At 30.8% G+C, this 26442-nt stretch overlaps 1 protein-coding gene across 2 annotated transcripts; it reads left to right on the top strand.

Annotated features, from left to right (window-relative positions):
* Positions 1 to 5576: 5576 nt before the first annotated feature.
* On the top strand, positions 5577 to 10704 carry LOC134723825 (uncharacterized). Of its 2 annotated transcripts, XM_063587372.1 has the most exons (5): positions 5581 to 5712; positions 7446 to 7505; positions 7955 to 8125; positions 8917 to 8964; positions 10579 to 10704. In XM_063587372.1, exons 1-5 carry the CDS (start codon positions 5658 to 5660, stop codon positions 10629 to 10631), a joined length of 387 nt encoding a protein of 128 aa, XP_063443442.1. In that variant the 5' UTR covers positions 5581 to 5657; the 3' UTR covers positions 10632 to 10704. The 2 variants fall into 2 exon arrangements, with proteins under 2 accessions (XP_063443443.1, XP_063443442.1); XM_063587373.1 differs by lacking the exon at positions 8917 to 8964 and having other exon boundaries at positions 5577 to 5712.
* The last annotated feature ends 15738 nt before the right edge of the window (positions 10705 to 26442 follow it).

Raw genomic sequence — 26442 nt, 5'->3', positions numbered from 1 at the left:
ACTTAATGTCAGTTACTGATTTACAATTAAATGGAGAAAAAAAACATTCTTGCACTCTTGTATAACACAAAAACAGTTGAAGAATTTTTTTAAACCTATTATTTTTTACGATTTTCTGAAACTATTCATCAAAGGCAAGTACAATGACAGATTATTAATAACGATGCATAATTATGAATTAATAGAAGACATATCTAAATTATTCAATTGGTAGACAAAATGTGATAAGCCAGTTTAATTCCGAATCGAATACCGTCTGAAGTATCATGTGAATGTTATGTACTTTGTAGCCGCATAAAGTAATTGCTTTAATAAGCGTAGCTAAATGAATTTAAACCCAAAATAATGCTCTGTATATGCTGCCTTATCGTCTTTAATATGGTAGTAAGCTGAAATGATTTTGTATTAAATTTTTCTCAAATTTAAAAGACAATTCCCCCACGGCCAACTCGCATCATCCACTAAACAATTCTTACTAATTACAACACCTTTGTTAAACTCGTACTACCAAAAAAAGAAATAAATGTGTTAATCATTAGATTGTTTTCTTCATCTTTTAGTAAATTTCTCATTTATGGGAGCATCTGTGTCACACAAAACCAGAAATCGAAACTAAAAATACAAACACGCACCACTGACGAAGAAATGTTAAATCATCGGACAGTTTTTGATTGTCTTCTCTTGGTTATTTCGACCGTCCTTGAGCACCCATATCACACAGAGACAGAACTGGACCTTTACCTTTGGAAAAAAAGACTACAAGAATAAGAATAATAATAACTAGCACAACTGCGAAATGTTTAAATCATTAGAGTTCTTGGAAAAGGATACTTAGTAATATAATCATGATAATACATCATTATTAACCTTTGATTTCAGTTGATAAATCATTGCATAGTAGAACATCTCATCAATTTCAATTACTGTATGTTAATAGAGCTGTTTGTGGTACAAAAACAACACGTTTGTTTTACAAAAAAACTGTTATCGTTTGTACTTTCATCATCTTCAAAACAGATTAATACTGTGATTTTTAAAAATTAGTTTGTAAAAAACACTACCTTTGACAGTATCGGTTTACGTCATTTTGCACTTTACCGTTGCGAAAAAACATTCTTGGCTACGTAAGTAGTAGATCAAACTTAGTCAAGTACCATCATTTTGTAATAATGACAATAAAAATCTTCTACTATAAGTTTCACACGTAACATATATGCATGTGGGTAACCTTTTGATTTTCAGCGCCTGGATATAGATCCATACGTCTCCCATTTAATACGAAATTTCTCAACTTGTATTTGCTAGATTTCATGATTTCTGTGATAGAGATACTCTCCTATTTGAATTTACCATTTTCTTTGGACTAACCGTTTAGAATTATATTCCGAGTTCGTTTTTTCCTCTTTTTTTACAATTAAATTAAAATAAGTCTTCCAAGTGGTGAATTTCAAATTATCATATCTAAAATTTACAGAAGCCGTTTATGTCGACCGTGATTGAATTCAGAGATGACGACAGATATACTACAATTGACAAGGGGTAGTGCACTACAAAAGTCTAAAAGTCTGAATAGACCAGTTCTTGTCTTAATTTGCATGAACTTTTACTCGATATTCTCCAAAAGTATGACTTGTGTCTTAATTTTTCTTGACAAATTCTCATTTATGTCAAATATGTATGAAATTTACTTGACATATTCTTGACATTCTGAATATGGTCTTAAAATGTCTTGACAAATTCTTGACATTTAAATACTGTCTTGAAATTTCTCGACATGTTCTCGTCATTCTTATTTTTGTCAGTATGGCTGGCATATTTTGAACATTTTGAAATGTGTCTTAAAGTTACGTGACAGTTCTGAGTTTAACAAATCATGACTAATCTTTATTTCTCTTTATGTAATATACTCTTGTTTCAAGTTACACTCCAAAAAATAAAAGTTGGGCATGTAAAAAAATGAAAAATTGGGTACATAAATATCTTTACAAATGCAATTATGGCTATGAACTCTAATGTGTTAAAAAATTTAAATGTGGATGTGTTGATATACAACAATTTAAAATTGGGTTTTTTAATAATTACAAATTTGATTCCTAAATCTTATAAATTAAATGATTAAAACCAATCATACTGTAGACATATTTCATTCTACATTCATAATATTCAATGTTTATATGGTAAATAATTATTGTATCAAAATGTGGTTTCTATATAAATAGCAAATTATTATGATATACAGAAAATGCATTTAACAGAAGAGATAATGTGTACTGTCATCTTGGAATATATATTAAGTAATACACATGGCCAGGATGTTCCCTATAAAATTAAGGTATTCCACACACCCAGAGTACTCGCAACTGTCAAATAGAAATAACTGCTTTACCTGTAATAAGCCATACGACTTATCAGTTGACCGACCATACCACTACAATTTAAAAATCATCATTAAAATGAGAGAAAAAATTAATATTTCCCAAAGATTAAAAGAAAAGTGTCATATACCCCAGGAATAATAAAAAAAAAAATGTATTTATAATGCGTCCTTTTTCTATAGAAATAATTGGTCTTATGAAATGGATCCCAAAAAGACATGCATAATATAGATCTAAACATTGTTTTTCTTTTCCAGAAGGAGTAATCAAACAAATTTTTGTTTGTTAACAAATTATAAAATTCAACATTCAAATTGGAATAAAAAATGTCTTTCGGTTATCCTAAAAAATGAATAAGGTTTTTGCATCAAGATGGGAACAAATTCTTCGACCTTCACGAAAGCTCCATCCCCTCTTCTTTTAGCCACACAAACCCAAAAGATGAATTTTGGGGTCCAAAAGAGACGCATGGCCACATTTTAAAACTGATTAATAGACACCTATTTTAGTAAATCAAATTTGACTGACAGTTTTGCGAACGGCAAACATCTAAATGCTGTTTTCAGCAACTGCAACTTATATTCCAAGTGAAAACATTTAATTAAACGTTTAATAAGAATAAACCAAAAACAAACTACATGGGAGATTATTCAGGGTATTCCAACTAAGTTGCACCAAAAGGGTATCTTACTATACCAAATTAATCCTTGATACTTCAAAGTTGAGTTTAGCCATAATAAGTATATAACAGCAAAAGAATGTCACAAACAGTGCAGAATAAGTCTGTTCACATTTAAAGGCGAAATTTATACTGTTGAGATAGTGTCAAGACATATTTTAGACTGTCAAGAATGTGTCGACACACATTCAGACATTATTCAGAATGTCAGGAATATGTCAAGACAGATCGAGACATTATTAAGAATGTCAAGAAAGTGTCAAGACAGATCGAGAAAAATTTAAGACAGTCAAGAATTGGTCGAGACAAATCTAGACTCTTATCAGATGAAATTTTAAGACAATGTTCATACTGTCAAGACAACTAGTCAAGAAAAATCAAGAACCTTATGAAAAAATTCCTACTTTGTCAAGAATTTTTATAAATTATTTAGACAAATTAAGAATGTCAAGTAAAAATTCATGCAAATTTAGACAAAAATTGGTCTTTTCAGAATTTTTGACTTTTGTAGTGGTAGTTACGACATATTGTCGTAACTACTAACCCTTATTCTTTAACTCATATGCAACCTACCAAATTAAATTGATAAACGGCCTTGTATTTAAATAATACTCCACAGACCCCCCCCGCTTTTTTTTAAAAGGGGGCCTCTGTGGAGTATGATTTGTCCAACCTTTCAAAGCACCTAACAACAACCCCAGTAGTGATTGGCTTTAAACTGTCATTACGCAAAGGGATTCGCTCATTGTTGTGACCTTAAGTTGTGAATGTCTGTGACATAAGTTTCTTGTTAAGAGTTATTAAATAAGCTATCCATACCACATCTTCTTTTTTTAAATTGATGCAGCTCAGTCTTTGAATTTCTATTTTTTGTTTTGTAAAGCGGTGCGTGTCTTTTAATCTCTTTGTTTATTTCTTTTGCATTAATATTGTCTGTCTGTTTTTGAATTATGAGTTTAAATGTCCCTTTATATCTTTCATCTCACCTTTTCTATCATTTTGAAATAACAACTTTAGGAATGTATCCCTTTGTAAAAACACACGAACACCATTTTTTTAATCTAAAACGGCCACTTTGATCTGAACAGTTCTTCTCAGATCGAACGATTTATTATTTAGTGTTATCAATTGTAGTTTAATTTATTATGAATAGCGTCTCAATACCGGCATTGTCATGCTAGTAATTTAGACTTGTAGTAAAATGAATGGTATATAATTCACAGTTACATGTACGTCACATAAGTGTGTCACTGTTTGTGCTGTCTGTCGTTGATGGATATTGTTCTTTGTTGTTTTGAAGCTTTCATGTTGGGTCAACTGTTATATTATTTGATAGTGCGTTTTCTCTGTGATGAGTATTTTCATTATGGAGATCTGTTGTAATATTGTCATATAAGTGGAAGAGTTGGTTAGCAAAAAAACCAGGTTCCACCCTCATTTTGTCCAGTACTAAGTCTGGAATATGCCAGTTGTAATCAAATTGAAAGTTTGTTTTCCCTAAATCGAATTTTAAACAGAGGTAAACTACGTTAGCCTTAATTGTTCAGACGCTCATTATTCGTGCAATTTACGTAAACTATTGTATGTAAAATTCACGTGAAAACAATGTACATGTGATAGCGAAATAAAAAATAACTATAATGTGATGACTTTCGAATGTATAGCATGTATAGGTAGGTGCAGGTACTAAAATAGTTTGAAAGCTTTGTGACCGTACGAAACATCCCAATCGTCAGTAGACAATTATTTGTCAGCCTAACAATTAATAGATGAATAAATGAATGAACAAATAAATGCATAATGAATTAAAATTTCAACTGAAGAGATAAACATGAAGTGTGCGGCTAAATTTTTGTCGTTTAGTGTTAGGGACATTGGTAAATGTGTTTACAAAATTAAGTTGCTTTATAAATTATTCATCCTATATTAGTAGTCTCGCATGATTGATTTTCTTCCTTTTATAATACATTTTTTTCTTTTGGTGACTATATTCCTATTGCCGACATTTAGTTTTCTTCAGAAAATGATCCAAATTAGTGTCGTATCTCGTAATCAATTTTTTTTAAGGCAATCCATTCATTTCTGGGTTGTGCTTATTTCTTTGTAGAAATGTCTGAGTGCCAGTTAACTCAGGCAAATAAGTTTAATTTTTGTGATAGTTGACGTTTAATTCTGTGTTGATTTACGTACATAAAGTAAAAGCAACAGACACTACAGATATATACAATGAATAGAATTTCTACAATGTATATAATTTGTGACACACGAAAAATATGTTAATATATATACATTTATAACCATATTAATATTCATGATGAAAGTAATCCAAGAAAAGAACTTCAGAAGCACGGACATTTTAAAATGTTATTCTTATCTTTTTAAGGCGTACAACGTATTCTGGTGGCCCATGGATAATATAAGATTTATATTAATTACAATAATTAATCAAATTGTAACATCTTGTATATTTGATTAAGAAATTAAACAAAAACGAGTGTTAAAGTTTAATATAATAAGTCGTAAAATAATTAAGATCCTGTAACCTTGCTATTTGTGGATACAAATTGCACGATAAGAACTATAACGGAATAACCTGGCTTTTCATGTTTCAAAACATAAAAGTTAAGACTCGGAGTACGATTCATGATATAATCAGTGGTAAGTAATTTTAAATATTTTAATATTTTAAACGATATAAAAGAAAATGTATTGACAAAAACAGTAGCAAGAATCAACTACAAAAATGAAGTACAGTTAATCTCCAAAACATACAAATAAAGACTAATATTCATAAAAGATGATTACAAATTATAAATTATCAAAAGTATTAAAATATATATCTGCTGAAGTTGTTTTTTTATATAACGTCGGCAGTAATATATTTTATAACTTTCGATAATTCATGATATTTATATCGGATTTGGTAACATTATATTCACCGCTGGAAACATGAAATGTTAGTTTCAGATTTGGAACAGCTAACGTGTATCTAAATAGTTTCTTTATGCAACGTTAATGACTGAGTGGTATGAAATCAAATTATTTCTTGTTTTCTTTTTATTCAGTCTTATGAAATAGGTACGTACGTTAATGGATAATCTTAATGAACTTTATGATTTTGCACACATATTAGACCAATATAAACTGCACAATCATATAGTTAACATAGAAAAAAATATATTTTTTCAATTTTAAGACGTATTCCTGTGAGATATATTTTTGTGCAAAGTAAATTATACAATAATTCTTTTCATGATAATTTTAGACTCGCCTTTCTGTGATTATGTGCATTACATAATTTGAAAGTAATGTTTTACCTTCCAATTCGTTTTATATAATTGGCTTTAATCTAAAACGTATATATTATGGACGACCCTTTGACAAGAGATAAAATGTTCCAATTATTTGCATTTACCAATATTTATAGTCGGGAGAATACAGTGTGTGGATTATCTTTCTTAACTGAAGCCAAATACAATGCCAAGTATTAATTTTAATGTTAAGTGTCTGTCGTACTAGGTAGTTTCTGTCGAATACCCTTTACGCTGTGATCACACATTCATGATTTTTACTGCTGTCCTTGACAGGACACTCTCATTTAAAATTGGTCAAAAGTCTAATCAAGATCCATTGAATCGTGGATGGAAATTCAAACTCTAATTAAAATTTGTAAACATTTTTTTTTAATCACGACAACAATCAGATATTGTTCAGGAAGCGTTGGTGTTCAACCGTTTCTAAGCGAACATGTTCCGATAATCCCGTTCTCTGACGTGTGTATCAATTCGTATTAATAACGGGACTGTTCCAGAACGGTTTTGGCAAAGAAGGTTTGCAATCGACAAGATCTGGATGCAATATGGATTCAATCGGCAGAAAAAACAGCAACAAAAATTTCTCCAGATCATTCCTGTCCACAGGACACCATCCAGAAAACACAGAACCATTTTTTGAATTTATGTCCGATACAGCAGAATCTGTCAAAAGATAGTCACGCTTGCAATCCAACTAGACAAAAGCGGCTGTGTTTGCCCGAATGTTACGAAACGCACCTAACTCTCTAACTGTCGGGGTGCTTCGCCGAACTATCCGGACCGTTCCCGCCCCGTAAGATTATGTGACGAACTTAAACGACTGCGTTCAGACAATGATAGGACATTACCGATAGTTGCGGATATCAAGTCGACTTTTTCACTTTTTGTGTCTTACATGTATCGCTGTCTGATCTCAAACGTGAGACGGGAGAAATAATCGGCAATGTGTGAACCCCGCATTAGAGTTCTAATAAAAGTATCTAAACGTTTATTTTTTATTAATTGTTTTATCTGATTTGATAATGTTTGATTTATACGTTAAGGTAGTATGTAATACTTAGTTTTATTTTATTTCAGATACTACCTACAGAATGAACAGCACGTCATTTGTATTCACTATTCTTCTCTTTGCTATAGGTAAAATTTTACATTTTTCTAATTAATTTGTCTGTTGTAAAGGTGTGTATTAAATTTGGTAAACATAGATTTAAGATTTAAGCGTTATGATACATTTACGACAATATACAAGATAAGTCAAAAGACACAAAAGTTTGACCGGATACCAGAAAGACACTTGTTCATAATGAATGCTTTACAAGTATGTTTACTGTTTTAAAAGATAACTTTCATTACTCATAGTTGATGTAAAAGATTATATAATTTCGATAAAAAAGTGCTCTGTTTAAAATTAAAACTGAAACGATAATACCAGTTGATTGCAACCGCCTGATTTTGTCCGTTGTTATTGACCTCCTCAATGTAGAATTTGCCTTGATTTATTTTGTTCTTTTTTAAAACACATACAGCGTTAATGAAAATCAACTCAGTTACAATCAACCGTTTTAATATTACTCTTTTATATACAGGTATGCGAGAATCATTTCAGCAAGTTTGTTCAGACAGATATTGTAAAGTAGCATACATCCGTAACGTTGGCTGCGCAGGTTGTTGTTTAGGGTCTGGTTGTAATGGTCTAGCTGGCTATTGCGAAAACTCTAAATGTTATTGCAACGGATGCGAGGTTAAGAAAAGTAAAGGTGTGTATTAAATTTGGTAAACATAGATTTAAGATTTAAGCGTTATGATACATTTACGACAATATACGAGATAAGTCAAAAGACACAAAAGTTTGACCGGATACCAGAAAGACACTTGTTCATAATGAATGCTTTACAAGTATGTTTACTGTTTTAAAAGTTAAAAACATTGAACATTTGAGTTAACTTGTATGATCTAATGGTTTTTCGACTTTTTTTCGTGGTTTTATGTACGTTTTATATGTCATGTCGATTTCAAGAAAAAATGACATGAGTGCCTCGACAACTAGAATAGATCATCTTCATTGGACAATTGATAAAAAAAAAAGTTCGGATGAACATAAATAAATAGTTAAAAAGAAAACATCTTAACAGATAAGCGATTTCATTTATATATAAAAAAAAATAACAGTTTTCCTGAATTCCAAAAATAAACACTTACGCAAAGAAACGCCAAAAAAACGGAGAAATCACATAAAAACGAAAATAAGGGTTACTTTTTTCGACGAAACAGTATAACATGAAATTGCAAAACTAACAAACTCTGATGAAAGTTCTAAACGGAAAGCCCCGAAGCTGATAGCAAAATCTGAAACTCAACCACATCAATCGGACAGATAACAACAATTGGTACGGGTCTCATATTCTTTAATTTTAACCAAAATAGAGAATACACAATCACGTGAAACGTCAAAATTGGGAAAATGAAACTATCGGTTTAATTATAAAAAGACAACTGTATTCTTACCACAGCTCCTTGTTTTATATTTATGATGTTTATTGCTATTTAGTATCAACATCAAGAGATGGAACTTTCAGCTCAGCAAGAAGTCGGATAAGTATGTAATGCAAAAGTGATATATATATATTATACGTAAGACTCTGCACCGCGATTTTCACGCTGACGTGCGATGGTTAGGCGATAAAATACTATGTTGACATTATTATGATTGTTGTTAGCTTGACTTAAGGGAGTTTGCTTCTAAGTTTCATAAAAATTAACTTTTCAAAGCACTAATTGATAATGATAGGGAAATAATAAAGGAATCAAAAGCGCAAAAAAAACGTATATAGGTCAATGTGCTTGTTTTCGAGATATAAGCAATTCAAATATTGGCGGGAAAATTTTCTCTCTTGACTTTTCTTAGCTTATCATTGACAAGTTTTTTAATAATCAAATACTATTAAAAAAATATTTACATTTTTTAAGACTTTTACAAATGGCTTATTTTTATACATGTAACAGATTTAGAAAAAGAAAAATGGGGGTCGATCGACATTTTTTTAAGGCATTTTAATAGATAAAACCGGAGGATTCCAAAAATCTGACAAAAATCGCAAAACCTGACAAGCAACTTCCTTAAGTGCGTATGGGTGATGACGGTGAAGTGCTATGGATTGAAGTAGTCATGTGCACAATGATTTTGTTTCGATGTAGAAGTCAATTTGATTGTTTGAAGGTGCTTTTCAGTTTTAAGGGCATACTATACAGTTTTGATCCCATATTGTTATTTTGCTAAACATTGCATTTAGGCTAATTTTTACCTGATTAAATCAAATATGTTATAAAAAATATACCTCATCTGCTACTTTTTGAGTAAAATGAGGTCGAAATTTTAGATGTTTGCTTAAAATTCGGATTTGTGGAGGTACTTTCCCTTTCGACAGGTATACATAACATTTTTGCTTTAAAAGATAAACACAAGCTGTTTTTGTTAAATTGTAAATTCTGTCTCATATACACGTCCTTTAAATTTGTGCAATTAGTTTTTTCAAATAATTTATATTTAACTAAATTTTCACAAATGTAGAATAAAAACACAATTAGAAAAAAATGCACTTTTGACGTTTTCATGAAAATTGGCACACATAATCTTCTAACTCAATAAAACAAAATGGCATTATAAAAAAGAGGGGTCCATGAACTGTAGTTAAATTAGTTTGAGTGATAAAAAATTGAAAAACATCACGTTTTATAATTTCTTGCGTTCTAAGCACTTTTCAAAACTGAATCTTTTCCCGATAAGTGATAGTTTGACGTCGCAAAAATAACAATTTACGTTAGCAGCGTCATTACCTATGTGCCCTGTAACTGTATTTAATGCCCTCAAACATAAATCTAGTCATAAAAGTATCGTTTGTGTTTACTTTTTACATCGTATAGACTCCTCAACATCCTCAAAAGACAGTCGTTCATAGATTCGACAAGAAAATGACGTCTATAGACACTAAATGCACAGGCGTTGTTCCCTTTAAAACGAACTACAACTGTGGGAAATAAAACACACGCTTATTGTTGAAAAAGCAAAAGTTGTTTGATTAGTTATATATCAATAAAGAGTTGTTTATTGGTAAGTAAATGAAATAGATAAAAACAAACAGCAGCCCTCATAAATCTTATTTTAGGAGTAAAATGCTTGTCATCTTTTAATTGTTATTTTTTGTTATTTCAGGCGGTAAAATGAGGATTGTCTCTAGCTCTTCGAGAAGCCGGATTGTTATGTAATACAACACAGATATACATATGCATATATTCTAGAAAAATAAAATAAAATAATTGCATTGCAATAGAATTTCAATACACAACTTCAACAATAATTTCTTATTGACATGCATTATCATAAGTCCTCAGTCGGGATTTGTGGAAGATTTGATATTCACACCTCTATCTTGTCTAATTTCAATATGATAATACGGTGATGCCCATCCTTTTAACATAAATATGCTGTCTTTCAAGTTTAGTTTGTTTACCTCATTTTATGGACTATTTTCCGGGTTTTTCTTAAGATTAACAATGGTTCAACAATAGAAAAAAACGTTTAATTTTCTGAGGTATAACTAAAGATACTGCCGTTAACATATTTTGAACGGTTTAAGTTCCAACCTTAACCAACAAGAGAGTATAATATATAAAGTGGCCTTTATTCTGTTAATTGACCTTTTCTCATCAAGGTCACATCAAGTTGAAAGAGTTTGAATATCATAACCTCTCTCATATCCTAATAGTTCAAAGCCAAACTAAAAACGCCTGTGCAAACAAAAACCTAAAATGCTAAAAGACGAACACAATTCTACAAAAACAACACAAGATTGAGTAAAATGAACGTTATATAGGAAACACGGTATAAGCAAAGATGCTCATCAGTAAGGTAACCAGACCATGGTCGACATATAACAACCGTAGTATTGCTGATTTCTGAAAATAAATTGTGCAGGTAATTTAGTGATTAAAGTATATTCTAAAAGTCTAGCTTACAAATACAGACTGAGTTACAGTAGTTATACTGTGTTAAAATCTGGACAAAACGAAGGAAAAAAGACAAATCATGGTGATATACAAAAGCCAAAATCTAATAATTTGGGATGTACAAATGCGCAACTTCTCTTGCAATGTCCAACCTTTGTCTACTTTGGTTTTGTTTTACCACTAAAAATTGCGCATGAGTGCTATTCGTTGTGAATGTATATCTACGCAGTCTCTATTAGAGTCATTAATATATTAACTTTTATCAACTAAAATCCTTTAGAATTGTACAAACTCATATTTATTAATATTCTATCGGAGAACTCATATCTATACAATCTCTACTAAAGATATTCAACTTGAGTCAACTTTGAAATTCTAAAATCATACAAGCGTGGTTCAGATTGATATTTTTATAATGTAAAAGATTTTTTTTAACAAAATCAGAATAAATTGGTTTGACAAATGTAACATCATTGTTTTCTTACAGATTATTTAAGGGATGATTGTAATATTTTTTCTGTCTATGAAGAAATAAAATAAAAAAAAATTGTGCCCACTGAATACCGCGTGTAGCGGGTTATTTAACAGTGTGCACCACATTTTTTTATGTTATTTCGAATAGACAGAAAAAAAATTACAGTCATTTCTTATAATTTTATTCTAAATTCCATTTTAAACCGTAGAAAACCATGAAATAACGTTGATGACGATAACGGTCACATGACTAAATTATCTGTATGGGCTGATACTAAATAATGACAGCCAACCAGAAGACGCGACACATTCAAAATTAAATTATAGATATACATTAACCGAGATTTGCATATATATTTAATTTATTGTTTCTTATTTCTATATATTGCTGTTGTTTTGTACACCTTAAAGATTATTGGATATTTCGGTGCTGATCAAATTACTGTTGAATTTATTGATACATCCGTGAAGCACGAACCATTTAGAACCACACATATTCAATAAACAACTTTCTCTAATTCTTACTCGGTTTATTCGTTTTCTGAGTTGTTGATCATTTCATTTAATCAAAGTGTGGTTCGTTTGATAATCAGTTCTTCATTGGTCAAAATTTGATTATGACGTTAAATTTTCTTTCTTTCCTCTTTCCGATTGTGACGTAATTAAAACAGGTGAGGCTCGCGCTTTAGATTTCAAAATGTAACTGTCACGGTTTTATGAATATACTATCACACTCGATGCAGTGGTATATTTTTTGTTTTATATTTTTTCACAAAATGACGTAGACCTCAAAATGCGCCAAGTGTTTTTTGGTTATTTGTGACGTAAGTGCTCGTGTCTATTACTTATTCTAAGTTTTCCCTGTAGAAGGGTATTGCGAATGATATTTTTCGTCTTTTTATACTGTTTCTACTTTTTTTCTTTTTTTATTTACATTTTGATTTTCATGTGTTACCTTTCTTAAGTAAAAACTGTCAAACGGGTGTTTAAAGTCTAGTGTTCGGTACAGTGTAGATGTAGTTACAAATCAGTGAAGGAAACCTTAATCGGTCTGAATTGTACTAAAGGTTTTTCGATCGTTTTCTTGTATTTGTAACTTGTAATGGCTATTTGAAAAGTCTGAACTTGCACTCCCGCAGGCTGAAACAGTTTTAATCAATTTACGACCTGTTTTCCATATCTTAACAATTGACATCATTCTAATGTCTGAATCATTTTCCACCAACGACTGAAACCTAGCATACAAATCTGAACCACACTTGATCAAAGTCTGAACGATACTTCACCAAAGTCTGAAATACCCGACCAATAAACGTGATAATCTGTATGAAAAAAAGTAAAATCACAAAAATACTGACCTCTTAGGAAAATTCAAAACGGAAAAGTACCTAATCAAATACCAAAATCAAAAGCTAAAACAAATGAAACGAATATAATACAACTGCTATATTCCTGACTTGTATAACTTTTATTTATTCCATATTGAAACTATTAAATAGATTTTCTACATAAATGGGATATTAAAAAATAAGCATATGCACCTGCAGAACAAGTAAATTCACTGAGGAAAACTTCGAGTGGTTTTACGTTTGAAATAACAATACATACTTTATTCTCTCTATGAAAATAAAATACAACAATAACTGTCTTTTGTTTCTGAAAACCTTTTGTTAGATTGACACGTCAAATACCTAGTGACGTTCACTTCGGCAATGGACCTCAGAGAATATCAGTTTTCCAAAACTCACAAAGTGTTTGTTTTATCATTAAAACTCTTTTTGCAATAGAACAACCATCACGGCACGGCGTTTGGGTGCATACTAATCGTCTTGCATGACTGATTAATCCCAAAACCTATTTATCATTTCATATTTAGTACTTGTACTTGGTTGTCGATTTCCTATCCACGGAATATCTGGTGTAATATTCACTAAATAGGAGACAACTATCTACCGGAACTAAAGGGAAGTGAATGTCAGCATTGTATGCAACCGTACGGCTTTCAATAATTAAAAAAATACATGAGCATGATGTTCTCAGCTAAAAAGACTTTGACGTAAACAACGTGACCAGTTCATGCAAGACAATCAACGCCTTATTGTAACTAAATAATCTACGAAACAAGAATGTAAAATTGAGTAAGGAAATGGGGAATATATCAAAGCGACAACAACCCAACCATAGAGCAGACAACAGCCAATGTGTCTACATTACACGGACCCCCACTTGCACTATCATTTTCTATGATCAGTGGACCCTGCAATTTGGGTTAAAACTCCTAATTTGGCATTACAATTAGAAAGATCATATCATACGGAACATGTCTACAGACGAACGGGCGGGCGGGCGAATGGACGCACATACCAGAAAACATAATTTCCATTCTATCGTAAGTGGGGCATAAAAACATATGTGAAAAAAATAAACCAACGCTTAACCTTTCCCATAACACTGGGATAGTGGTGTAAAGCACAGCATAACAAAACTGTAATCTTTAGTAGCAATTGGCTAAACTGCAAAGATTTGTACCAGACTCAAACACAGCTTAACTAAAAACGGTCTTCAACACGGAGCCTAAACTCACACCAAACATCAAGTTATAAAGGGGCCCAAAAATTACTAATGTTAAACCATTCAAACCAACAGTATAATCTAATATATAAAAAACGAGAAACGAGAAACACTTATGAACCACATATACAAACGACAACCACTGAACATCAGATGTAAGTAACACTATTCATTCAGTTATGATTTATTTTTTTCTAAACGGAAACCAATGTCAGAAAGTAGAAGCTATATTTCAAGAATTTACTAGTAAAGGTGTGACAATAAATTTACATAGATATAATCTGAACTTCTATGGCTTTATTTAATATGTCACTTTAGAATTATAATGCGATAAGGTGTAGTCAAACTTCTTAACCAAATCTTATATATTTCAACTAATTTGGAAAAGTGTTTTTTGTTACGAAATCTCTGATTTAATGAATCGTTATTTCTAAACACATACTGATGCTGAATTGGCGAATGAGTTGTGAAATATGTAAACCGAAAAAGGGTAAAAGGTAAAAACTGGTCAATAAGGACAAAACTAGCAGCCAACACTCATATAGCTTAGCTGGACGGTTGATTTGAAGTATACGAAGAAGAAGAGGTAGACGAACCATCATGTTATTGATCCCACAAAAGATAAAAACATAAAAATTGCGTCATTTGTGGGTCTTAATTTCCGACGAAAATAATGTTATTTCGGGAACTAACTCTCATAACCTTTATAGATAGCACAACAAAGAACTATACCGTACTATTGTCATCTTAATATATATGTATATGTATCTATACAATCAGTTGGTAGTCATATCTCGAAATAGTATTCATTGCAAATTCAAAAAGTTGAAACGTGTAATGGTTAAGACATTTTATTATTTAATGTGATTTATTTCAAATATCACTTGGTGCTGTAAAAGAAAAGTCAATAAAATAATTTAAAAAAAATCAGTGTGTCTGTTTTGTTGACTTAACAATAACATGAATAATTGCTTTCAGTTCGTTTAAATCTTAAATAAAATCATGCAAAGAATAGGTCACAGTTCAATTTAGAAACGACGCGTTCTTCTTTTGATTAACCTTTCTTAACATGTTGAAAATGAATCATAACAAAATAAACTCATCATAAATACCAGAAGTAAATTTAGTTTATACGCCAGACGCGCGTTTCGTCTACAAAAGACTCATCAGTGACGAGCAAGGAATAGAACTATGGTTGACTGGTATTGTTTGTAGTAAAAAATCACTCTATATCAACCTTTTTCTTCTGGATGACGACCCTATTTATGTCTCCTCGTATCACATTTTTGTCGATTTGTTTTTTTCTTAATGTTTTCCCGGCTTTTCCTGGACTTGATTATCCATTTGTTGTCTGTTTTGCTTTTTCATGTTTGAGTCGGCGACACTACGACATCTTTAATATTACTTCCTTTAAATACTAGAATGTTTAACATTAGTTATCAAAGTGACAACTTTGTTTCTCTGATTTATATGTACTTTAAGAATATTAATTAGTGAGAAAATAATTGTTTTGAATATAGAATAATCGGATAAAAATTACTTTAATGTTCTATCGTATTGAATTAAATTGATACAAGCAATATAACGATAAAGTCTTGTATAAAAAAACCGAACTGCTATGTATGCTTTCATTTTTCTTTTCAACATAGCATTCTTTTACACTAAAGGTAGCCGTATACTTTATTTGTTTACAATGAAAAATTGTATGTTTTGTAATGTTGCATCTTTGTTGTCTGATAAGAAGTACTTAAATCGAAAAATCAAAGAGCTACTTCAACAACATCCTATAATTACAAATAAGGAAGTCTTAAACGTGGTAACACTTGAATAGTTGATGAAATATCTATTTTAATAGTAAGCAGTTTTAGTTTTTAACCATTCAGATTTCTAGTTTGTTCCTAAATGAGTGTTTACTCGAAGTTATAATATCATGTCCTATTAAGAAAAAAATGTCATAATCCATGTCTGCCATCGTGTCCTTATAAATCCCAAATATTTAAAGATGATCTTCAGCCCGATTTAAAGATTACTAAACTTCGTCATGATACAGCTATTTCTGAATACCCTTCATATGCATTCAATATCGATTAAGTCAACTTATTATGTTTTTTAAGAAAGACTTAGATACACGTTTTAGTTTTCGAACTCTTTTGGAAATTCTTTTCGGCCAACCTTCCATCGTTAAATCAAAAGTCGTTTCATATTACCCGATAACTCTTTCCATGCAAGTATCATTTGCAATTATGTGTAAACTTAATTTGTTTTTTATTTGTTTGGTTCTTATATAATCCAATGTAATTTTTAATGTTAATTCCTATCATACCACTACAATTGCGTCTTACATCCTTATCTGACTTCTGCATTTACTAACCTACGTTTCTTTTTAGCTATTTTGAATAAGAACACGGACATTCACCATCGCAAGCAAAATCTTCTTTGCTGAAAATTAGATCACGTACCTATGACTTCCATCTAGATTGTCTATGCCAAATCAATTCCTAATCATTTCAGTTATAAAATGTTATAAATATCAGTATCGAGGAGGTATACAAGTATAAGTGGTTGGAATTTATACACTAAATTGAATTAATATACTTCACATGAACATGTCAAATATTGATTGGCTAATACGAGGTGTTAATTTTCTCTATCACATGGCTCACATGGCTGATCGGATGACAACTATTTTGAATGTCACCCTCTCGTCTAGACCAATCCAAGTTCTACATCTCATTAATTAACTGTCAAAACACTACAAACCATTAAAAGTCTGAAATGGCCTATATCTGTACTCGACTGTACTGATTTTTACTCGACCAGTCTGAATTCGTCTGAGATTTACTTGATAATACTCGACTGTAGTCTGAACCATACTTAACAGTCTAAATGTGTACTGGACCAGTACTTAACCATTTTATATTAGTCTGAACCGTACTCGACCTAGTCTGAACCGTACTCGACCTAGTCTGAACCATACTCGACCTAGTCTGAACCATACTCGACCAAGTCTTAACCAACCTAGGCATATTATTTGTATCTATCCATTGAATTTTATCAATTTAGAATTTTTTAATAAAAATTAAATTAAAAAATTATTAAAAATGTATGCAATACTGTAATGAAATTACAATTTCAAAATAATCCATCATAATATAACTTCAACACAATATTAATCAACAGTTACGTAATAATATAAATCAACTTTTAAAATATAAATAAAACAAACTGATCAAATAATAAAAAAAAAAAATTGTGACTAACAAATGACTAATATCTTCAATATTTATTCAAAATGTTATGAATATTTCGGAAGTATTTTATGGTAACTGGACTATTTCCACCATTAACTTAAGCCTAGTATAGATTTAGTTGAGTTTATTTGATAATGCAGTAAATGTTTTTTTTATTAATATATATATAAAATAGAATATTACACAACTTTAAAAATTTTTAAAAATGAGAGCTTAATTAGTTTGTGTTTTTATTAAACCTAGAATTTAATGTAATCATGACAATATAATTTCCATAGCAAAAGAAAAATTATTTCAAAGTAACGGTAAAAATTTATTTCAATTAATATATAATTGATATTTTTAATTAAAACGGCATAAATAAAGAACTTTTAAAATATGTTCTAATTACCTCAGTCAAGTGTGTTTTACAGGTAAACAGAAAGGCCTATTTTCTTAAATTCGCATATAACTTATCTAGTACATGCATATATATTCGAAAGGCCTTGTTATATAACTTAAACAGATTGTTGCAATTTTGAATCAATGTTATTTAGAATTTAATACCTCTGACCTGTATGGTGTGATCTTATTTATGAGTTTGCCCCCAAGCAGAGGTTATTCTTCATATTTTACCACTAATCAGAAAAACAAATTTATTTATTTATTTTATTTTATCCTTTTTTGATATAAGTTATATATAATATAAAACATTTTCATCCTAAATATAATCATATATATGATTCTAATATAGGGTTAAAAACTACATAAATTTAGTTGACTGTTGTTATATATGTCAGTTAAAACTAAATTTAATTTAACAGTTAAAAAAATAGTTTTTTTTGGTCTTGTATAGTTCAGACTGGTCGAGTACTGTTCAGACCTTTGGTTAAGTATGGTTTAGACTGGAAAAATAGGTCGAGTACATGTCGAGAATGGGTTAAGACTGTTTCAGACTGGTCAAGTAATAGTTCAGACTATTTTCAACGGCAAAAATTAGGGTCAAGTACGATTCAGTACAGTCAAGTATGGTTCATACTGGTGTCGAGTAATGTCAAGTAAAAGTCAGACCAATTCAGACTGGTCGAGTAAAAATCAGTACAGTCGAGTACAGATATAGGCCATTTCAGACTTTAATGGTTTGTAGTGAAATTAATAATAAAACTTCGTGCTTCAACTCTGATGATGTTTCTAATACCCGAAACATTGTTATGTACGTGACGTCATAGACAATGGTTTTAAATAAAATTCATTTGTAAAAGGGCAATATTGATAGGAAACTAATAAATTAAAAAACACATAGCTGAGAGGGTTATAGAGGGATTTGTACCCCTCGAAAAAGCATTGTTAACCTTAGCTTCGTGTTATTTATATCATGCAGTTAGCATGATTAGTGAATGTCTTACAAAAAAAGACGCGTATAAACAATTTTTAGTGATATTGAACATCAAAAAACAAGTTAAGACGGTTGCGTCACAAAATGTGAATTAGAAACTGATTGACTAAATAATAAAACATTCAAACTGTATCAATTATAAAGATCATGTAAACGTTATTGATTGAGCTGAACATTTGACACATTATTGTTGTTTACATATATTAGCATATAATATCAATGTGTATCATGATGTGTATAGACAGCCAACAACATCTAGAAATGATTAAACAAATTCTTAAATTGTACTTTTTACATGTAAAATGATAAATTGTCTGTTTTGGAAAATACACTTACGCGCAATGCAGACTGCACGAGTTACTGTGGGTACGACCAGTTGTGGAACAAACTGGTTTATAAAGTGCAATGCAAAAACAACCACTTTCAACAATTTCTAAAATAAAAAAAACAATACAAAATTGTATAAAAAATATAACAAAGGAAAAAATGAAAAACAACTGTCATATTCTTGACTTTGCCCAACAAACTTGGTGCTTATGTACCATTTTTTGTTGTTCCAATGCTAAACATAGAAAACATAAAACAAATCCCAACATTTACCATTTTATATTCTCTAATATTTTACCGTTCAATGCTTGCTTAAGCAAAACATAATATATCTTTAGTTATAATTTTTCCCGTGGTGAATTTATAAAATAACACATCTATGATATTAATTATTTTTGATGTTTTGATATTATTGCACTGTGAAAATTTAGTGATAAATAGGGCAACAGAAAGGATTTGTTTAACGTGTGTTAATAGTTCAAACTTATCTACACAACTGGATGACTAATCCAAACATTCATTATATGGTGACCTATAGTTGTTAATTTCTGTGTCATTTGGTTTCTTGTGGAGAGTTGTCTTATTGGCAATCATACCACATCTTTTATATAATAGGTAAATGTGTCAATAATTCGGATCCAGCGACTAAACCAGTGTTAACATTTATTAAAAATGTTTATAGATAACCAGGATAAACCCTCGCATATCTCATCCACAAAAGACTCATAATGACACACGAATCAACTAAATTTTAAAGTTTAGTTAACAGTTGATTCATTATTCTTACCATATCAATTATATGTTAATACAGAGATATAGTCTACTGGCCTGCAATAAACATGTACAACACTAACACATTTTGATTTCGGTGATATATTTTTATTAACGCGTGTTGTGCGCATGTTTAAAATATTATTTGTTTTGCGTAAACATGAGAAAATCCTCTCAGATATGTTTAGAGAACAGTTGCATTTCAACGTGAGGCGTAACACATGAAAAAAAACAATTAGATATATAGAATATTCAGGTAAACACAAGATTAATTTACATGAGAGTATCTTGAAATGAACTAGTAAAGACACTATATTATTTATCAAGATACTTTTGAAAGCACTAATAAAAAATGAAAGATAAATTAGTTCTATATTACTACCTGTAGTGATACACAGTACAAGCAACATCATCACCAAATGATGCATTGTGAATTGCATAGGTCTCTACAAAGACAAAAATACAAACATAAAACTAACCAGTAAAATAATAAAATGTCATTTATGTTACTTATACAAAGATCATGGCTTTATTATCATTTTCGAGACGATGAACGTTTTCATTTTTTGTTTTTTGAGTTAAAATATAGTTCAATCAATATGCTCATCGTCTTTCTTGCATTATGACTTGTTCAAAGTGGATCTAATATTCAATCCATATTTATGTTGTGATATTGAGACTGTACACCATATTCTTTCCTATGTTTCTTCATATACAGATCAGAGAGATGTGGATGAACATTTTATGATCGATCCATGACGACCTTGGGTACTATTATCTGGAAATCAGAGACTCTCGTTTGAACAGAATTAACAAATATGTAAACTTGTAGATTTTGTTTGATATGCTGCTAAAATTATGTGTTGATTCAAAGGGATTGTATCTTTTGAAACGGTGCAAGCTTATATTAATATTGTTTTGTTATATTATATTGTCATTCGGAGAGGATTCAAAACTTATGATAATCCTGTATTATTTTGAGTAAAGAAATAAGCAAAATCACGTTTTTATTTGCGTATGCTTTCCATCAACATTATATAATAGCTTTCAAAATAAGTATCAAACGGACAAAAAATGGTAAACACCAATAAATAAAGAGTTTATTGAAGATATGGAATAGGTGCTATTCTCTCCTTAGATGCACTGGATAATCTCCTCGATGATTGAAGAATTATGTCAATAATATTTTTGTCTTTTAATGTGTTTTTATGCCCCATTTATGGGCATCATGTTTCCTGGTCTGTGATTTCGTCCTTCTGTCCGTTCGTTCGTTCGTCTGTCCTGTCATCCGCTTGTCCTTTTTCAGGTTAAAGATTTGGTTAACAATTTGGTCGAGATAGTTCAAATTGTGATGGAGTGGAAGTCCGATCAACTTGAAACATGTTCTGTATGATATGATCTCTCTGATTTTAATACCAAATTAGAGATTTTATCTCATTTTCACGCTCCACTGAATATCGAAAATGATAATGCGGATAGGGCATCCGCGAACTTGAGACAAATTCTTGTTTTTATATTATTTTTTGATAGTTTTTGTGTTGTTTTGGCATGGCGTTGTCAAATCCTGCTTAGCTTTTAAATTTAGCATGTATTCATATGCGTCTGTTTGACAATGTTGTTTTTAAGTTTTCGTGATAATTAACATTACTTGCTGCTTATTTAGAGCCCTCTTTTTTGCTGCTCTCGAAGCAGTTTGATCAACAATAATTCAAACAATCACGGCAAGATTGCTTATAGAAAAGTCAACCAATTAACTTACAAAACAAAACAGAGAAAGATATCAAAGGGACCATAAAAATTCAAGGATAACCGCTGAAACCATGACACAAAACGATAAATTAATTAAAAAATAACATGCAAGTTAAAGGCAGAGTATATACACTACAGACTCAGCACCCTCTGTTTAGCATCGCATTGAAATGTATTTGGATCTGTTTCGGATACGTCTTGCTCTACACAATTATTCAACCTTTGGGTCAACTCCTTTCTTTTTAAAAATACACCCTTTCATTAACCTTTGTAGCATATTGAGTTTTGTCCACCCTTTACCTGTTTGTTTTGTCAACTTACTTTTTCCTATTTAAGTTGAAAAAAATAAGGCTAACAATTTCTTTAACATGTGTTTAAAATTTGGTCTCCTACCAGTTCTCATTCTCTTTTCAGTTCTAAACATTCTATATGTAAAACGAGAGAATTTAACTCATCTTGAAGCTTACTAACAATTGACACAGATATTTTATTCCTTAGAAAAAGGCAACAGTAGTATACCGCTGACAGTCAAGCTCAAAGATCGAAAATAGATTGACTACGTCATGACTAACAATGAAAATACAAACAGAAAAATTATAGCACGCAAGACACAATATAGAAAACTAAAAACTTAGCAAAACGAACTCCAACAAAACTTTGGGTGATATCAGGTGCTCCGAGAGTGTAAGTAGGTCCTGCTGCACATGTGGCACTAGCCGTGTTGCTCATGTTATTACAAACCCAGTAAGTAGTCTAATTCGGTATGTTACATTCGTGGCGAAAAGGGAAGTGGATTGTTGTTTCGACATAAAGAAAATATCCGATATCAACTGTAAATTGGTTTTCCATAACGGTCAACCAACTTGTGATTGAGTTGATATAATTTTCGAAGGGATAATTTCAACTTCTACATTTGGAACTCTTGGTTTGAAAGCTACCTTTTGAGAAGCAACCCTCTATCAAGGAAATCATAGTAGGAAATATATGCCGATAATATCGTATCATTTGAGAGATATATACTCCATAAGCAAATTGAAGTTGTTCAACAACAGATTTAAATCCGAAACTCTCGACTCTATTCAGGAATGTAAAGTACTCGAACATTACGATGTAAAATTCAAACCAAGGTTTGAAATATCATATTCTTGCCAGTAGACTCATTCGATTAGTCATTTGTCGTTGGAAATGGTCAATTAAAAAAGGATTTCATTCTGAAAAACGATTTGTCATCGAGAACTCAATATCTATATTTAAACTCGTAGTGGCAACAAGTTATCCTATAACCAGGGTATAACATAAAACCGTACAGGTCATCAACAGACCATTGTTATTACTTTAAGTACATAATAAAAAGAGATCAGTTATATGAACTAAACAAAAGTTAAGACGAAATGTTTCAATTTTCGACGCCCCAATAGCATCGACAACCCAAACGTCAATCATCTCAATACTGTCAGACAACCAAATGACGAACATGACAGCAAATGAATGCATTAGTAGTATACCACTGTACAAAACTCACAAAAAAAACAACCAATCCAGTTCACAAACCAATATTGATGGAAGCACATTCAATGCAATGTAAAACAAAACGAAACAATATAAATACTCAACTGCTATAAAAACAAACGACAAGTTACATTGTAAAGAAATCATCTGTATTGTTTAACATCAGAATTTCGTTCTGTTTCTATACAAACATGCTCGCATTTCAGTTGAAAACCTATCAGGGTATGAGCTTATCACTTCCGTTTACAATCACGTTGATATAAAAATAATGCATGAGCTGATTGTGTTTCCAAATGATTTGCTTTAATTTGATCATGTGAGATAAAAAGTAATAAGTGTGCAGTCTTACCGTTAAGGTTTTTAAATGTAAAAGAAAGTAATGGTCAACAAGAATTTGACATCACGCATATATATATATACGCATACAACAACAAAAAATTGAAGGAAGATAAATTATGAAGGAAAGAATTTGAAAACCAGGCACATTTATATCCAGTGGTTAATAATTTGATAGAAAAGAAAAGAAGGAAAACCAGATGATTATTATACAGGAATTCCCGTTATTTGTATCCGGAGTTCTTTCGATGTTAACCATGTAATGTCACGGAATATTGTTAACTTAATTGACAATATGAAAATGAAAAGTGAGTTTATGCCTCCAGATATGAAATGGAAACCAGGCGGATATGTAAGATATATATAATACATGTAAACATATAAATAAACATGAATAAATCTACTTAGTATTATAAAAAAATAAAGATAGATCCGTATCTAAGGAATCTTTAAGTAAACAGTTTACGGCAACATAAAGATAGTTTAAACATATTTTATTGTTCAAAACGACAAAAGGATCAGACACAAGTTTTACAACTTTGTAACGTCTTCTCCAACATTAAGATGAAGGAAAGGGAAATAGAAACAGGCTACCAATCATCTATGCAGATGATAATATGTCATACGAAAAATTGCTCGAAAAGTCAAAATAAACTTCTAAGATGATAACGATAAAAAAAATGCAACAGAACTGATAAAAATGATTCTCAAAAAGGGCAATGCTAGCTCAAGATTTAATTTATATCAAAATAATTGAGTATGATTTAAGATCAGAGCTATAGAAGAGGGACGAAAGACACCAAAGGGACAGTCAAACTCGTAAATCTAAAACAAACTGACAACGCCATGGCTAAAAATGAAAAAGACAAACAGAAAAACAATAGTACACATGACACAACATAGAAAACTAAAGAATAAACAACACGAACCCCACCAAAAACTAGGGGTGATCTCAGGTGCTCCGGAAGGGTAAGCAGATCCTGCTCCACATGCGGCACCCGTCGTGTTGCTTATGTGAATACAAATCCGGTAAATAGTCTAATTCGGTAGGCCAAATAGTACTCCCGCTAGTCATAACTAGCATGTATGGTTTTAATTCAATTCGCTATAATGCTGCACAAATCTGAAAAAAGAAACTTAAATTAAAAAGCATACAAGACTTACAAAGGGCAGAGGCTCCTGGCTTTGGACAGGCGCAAAATTTCAGCGGAGTTAGAATGTAATGTTTAATTTTTACGAATCCCTTTATACCAACTTTTAGGCTTCAGTTAAGATATTGGGAGACTCATTTTCATCTGATATATAAATACTAAGATGTGGTCCGAGAGCCATTGAGACAACTCTGCATTCAATATGTTCTCCTGTTATCTAAAGTACCATTTGCAAATAATTTATTCTTTTCTGCTTTGGAACAATAATAATGTTAATGATTTCATTTGAATCCTCACATCGATAAAGTATTGGCATGATCATTCGAATGACTTTACTGCAAGTGATAAAAATTAAGTATACTAGCGAAATTCGACAAGGGTGTCCGTTGTCTGCTTTGATTTTTGTACTAGCGGTGGAGGTATTAGCATGCAAAATTAGATCTGAGAAAAATATCAAAGGGTTCCAAATTAAATTAAATGGAAAAGACTGTAGTATAAAAATATGTCAATTGGCTGACGACACAACCTTGTTTTTAAAATCCAAAAAGGAAATATCTTTAGTCATGAACTTAATAGAAACATTTGGCGTCTCCTCAGGATTAAAATTAAATAGAACTGAAACAGAATGAATTTGGCTAGGCAAACTTAAACAGTCTAAGGATAAATTCGAAAGAATCAATTGGACGAAAGAACCTATAAAAAGTTTGGGCATTTATTTTGGCTATAATAATGAAAACTGTAAAAAACTTAATTGTCAAAAACAAGCTGATAAAATTGAAAAAAATATCAACTTGTGGTCAAAAAGAAAGCTAAGTATGCTAGGAAGCATACCTGTAGTCAAGTCTCTAATATTGCCAATATAACATATATAGCAAGCAATATGATATTACAAAAAGATTTTTATACAAAACATTAAAACTATGATATATAACTATATATGGAATGGGAATAGAGATATGGTTTAAAGAGATAATTTGTCGCAAAATTATACGGAAGGGGGATTAAAAACGATTTGTGTAGATACCTATATTTCAACTATTCAACTAAAATGGATAAAACAATTATTGTTTGAAGACAGTGATGAGCAACATTGGAAAATAATTCCAAAAATATTTTTTGAATAAGTTAGAAGATAATTTTTTAATATTCAAGATGAATTTAGCCAATGTAAATATTATTGAAAGAAATATTATAAATCCCTGATTTTTATATGCAGTTAATAAAGACCTGGATAAAAGTAAGAGAAAAAACTATACAAAAGCCTACATTATTTTTGGAAATAAGGAAACAAATAATATGGGACAATAAATATATTAACATCAACAATAAATGTTTACTGTTTAAAAACCGGAAGTTTGAGTACCGAGCCACGTCAAATGAATATTTCTAAAAATAGACTAAACAGCAAAAGTCATAATTTACATGAAAAATAAAAGAAAACTATAACACTTTTAAAGACGATAAACGATTGTGTTTTAAAATATTGAATGCATATAACAACATACTTCTGTTTGTAAAAGTAATAGCTAAAGCATCCAGTCCGATAAATATATATT

Source organism: Mytilus trossulus, chromosome 6, assembly GCF_036588685.1.
Source record: "Mytilus trossulus isolate FHL-02 chromosome 6, PNRI_Mtr1.1.1.hap1, whole genome shotgun sequence".
Lineage (NCBI taxonomy): Eukaryota > Metazoa > Mollusca > Bivalvia > Mytilida > Mytilidae > Mytilus > Mytilus trossulus.
The sequence above is the reverse complement of the archived record's forward strand: the minus strand, read 5'-3'. Positions and strand labels throughout refer to the sequence as shown.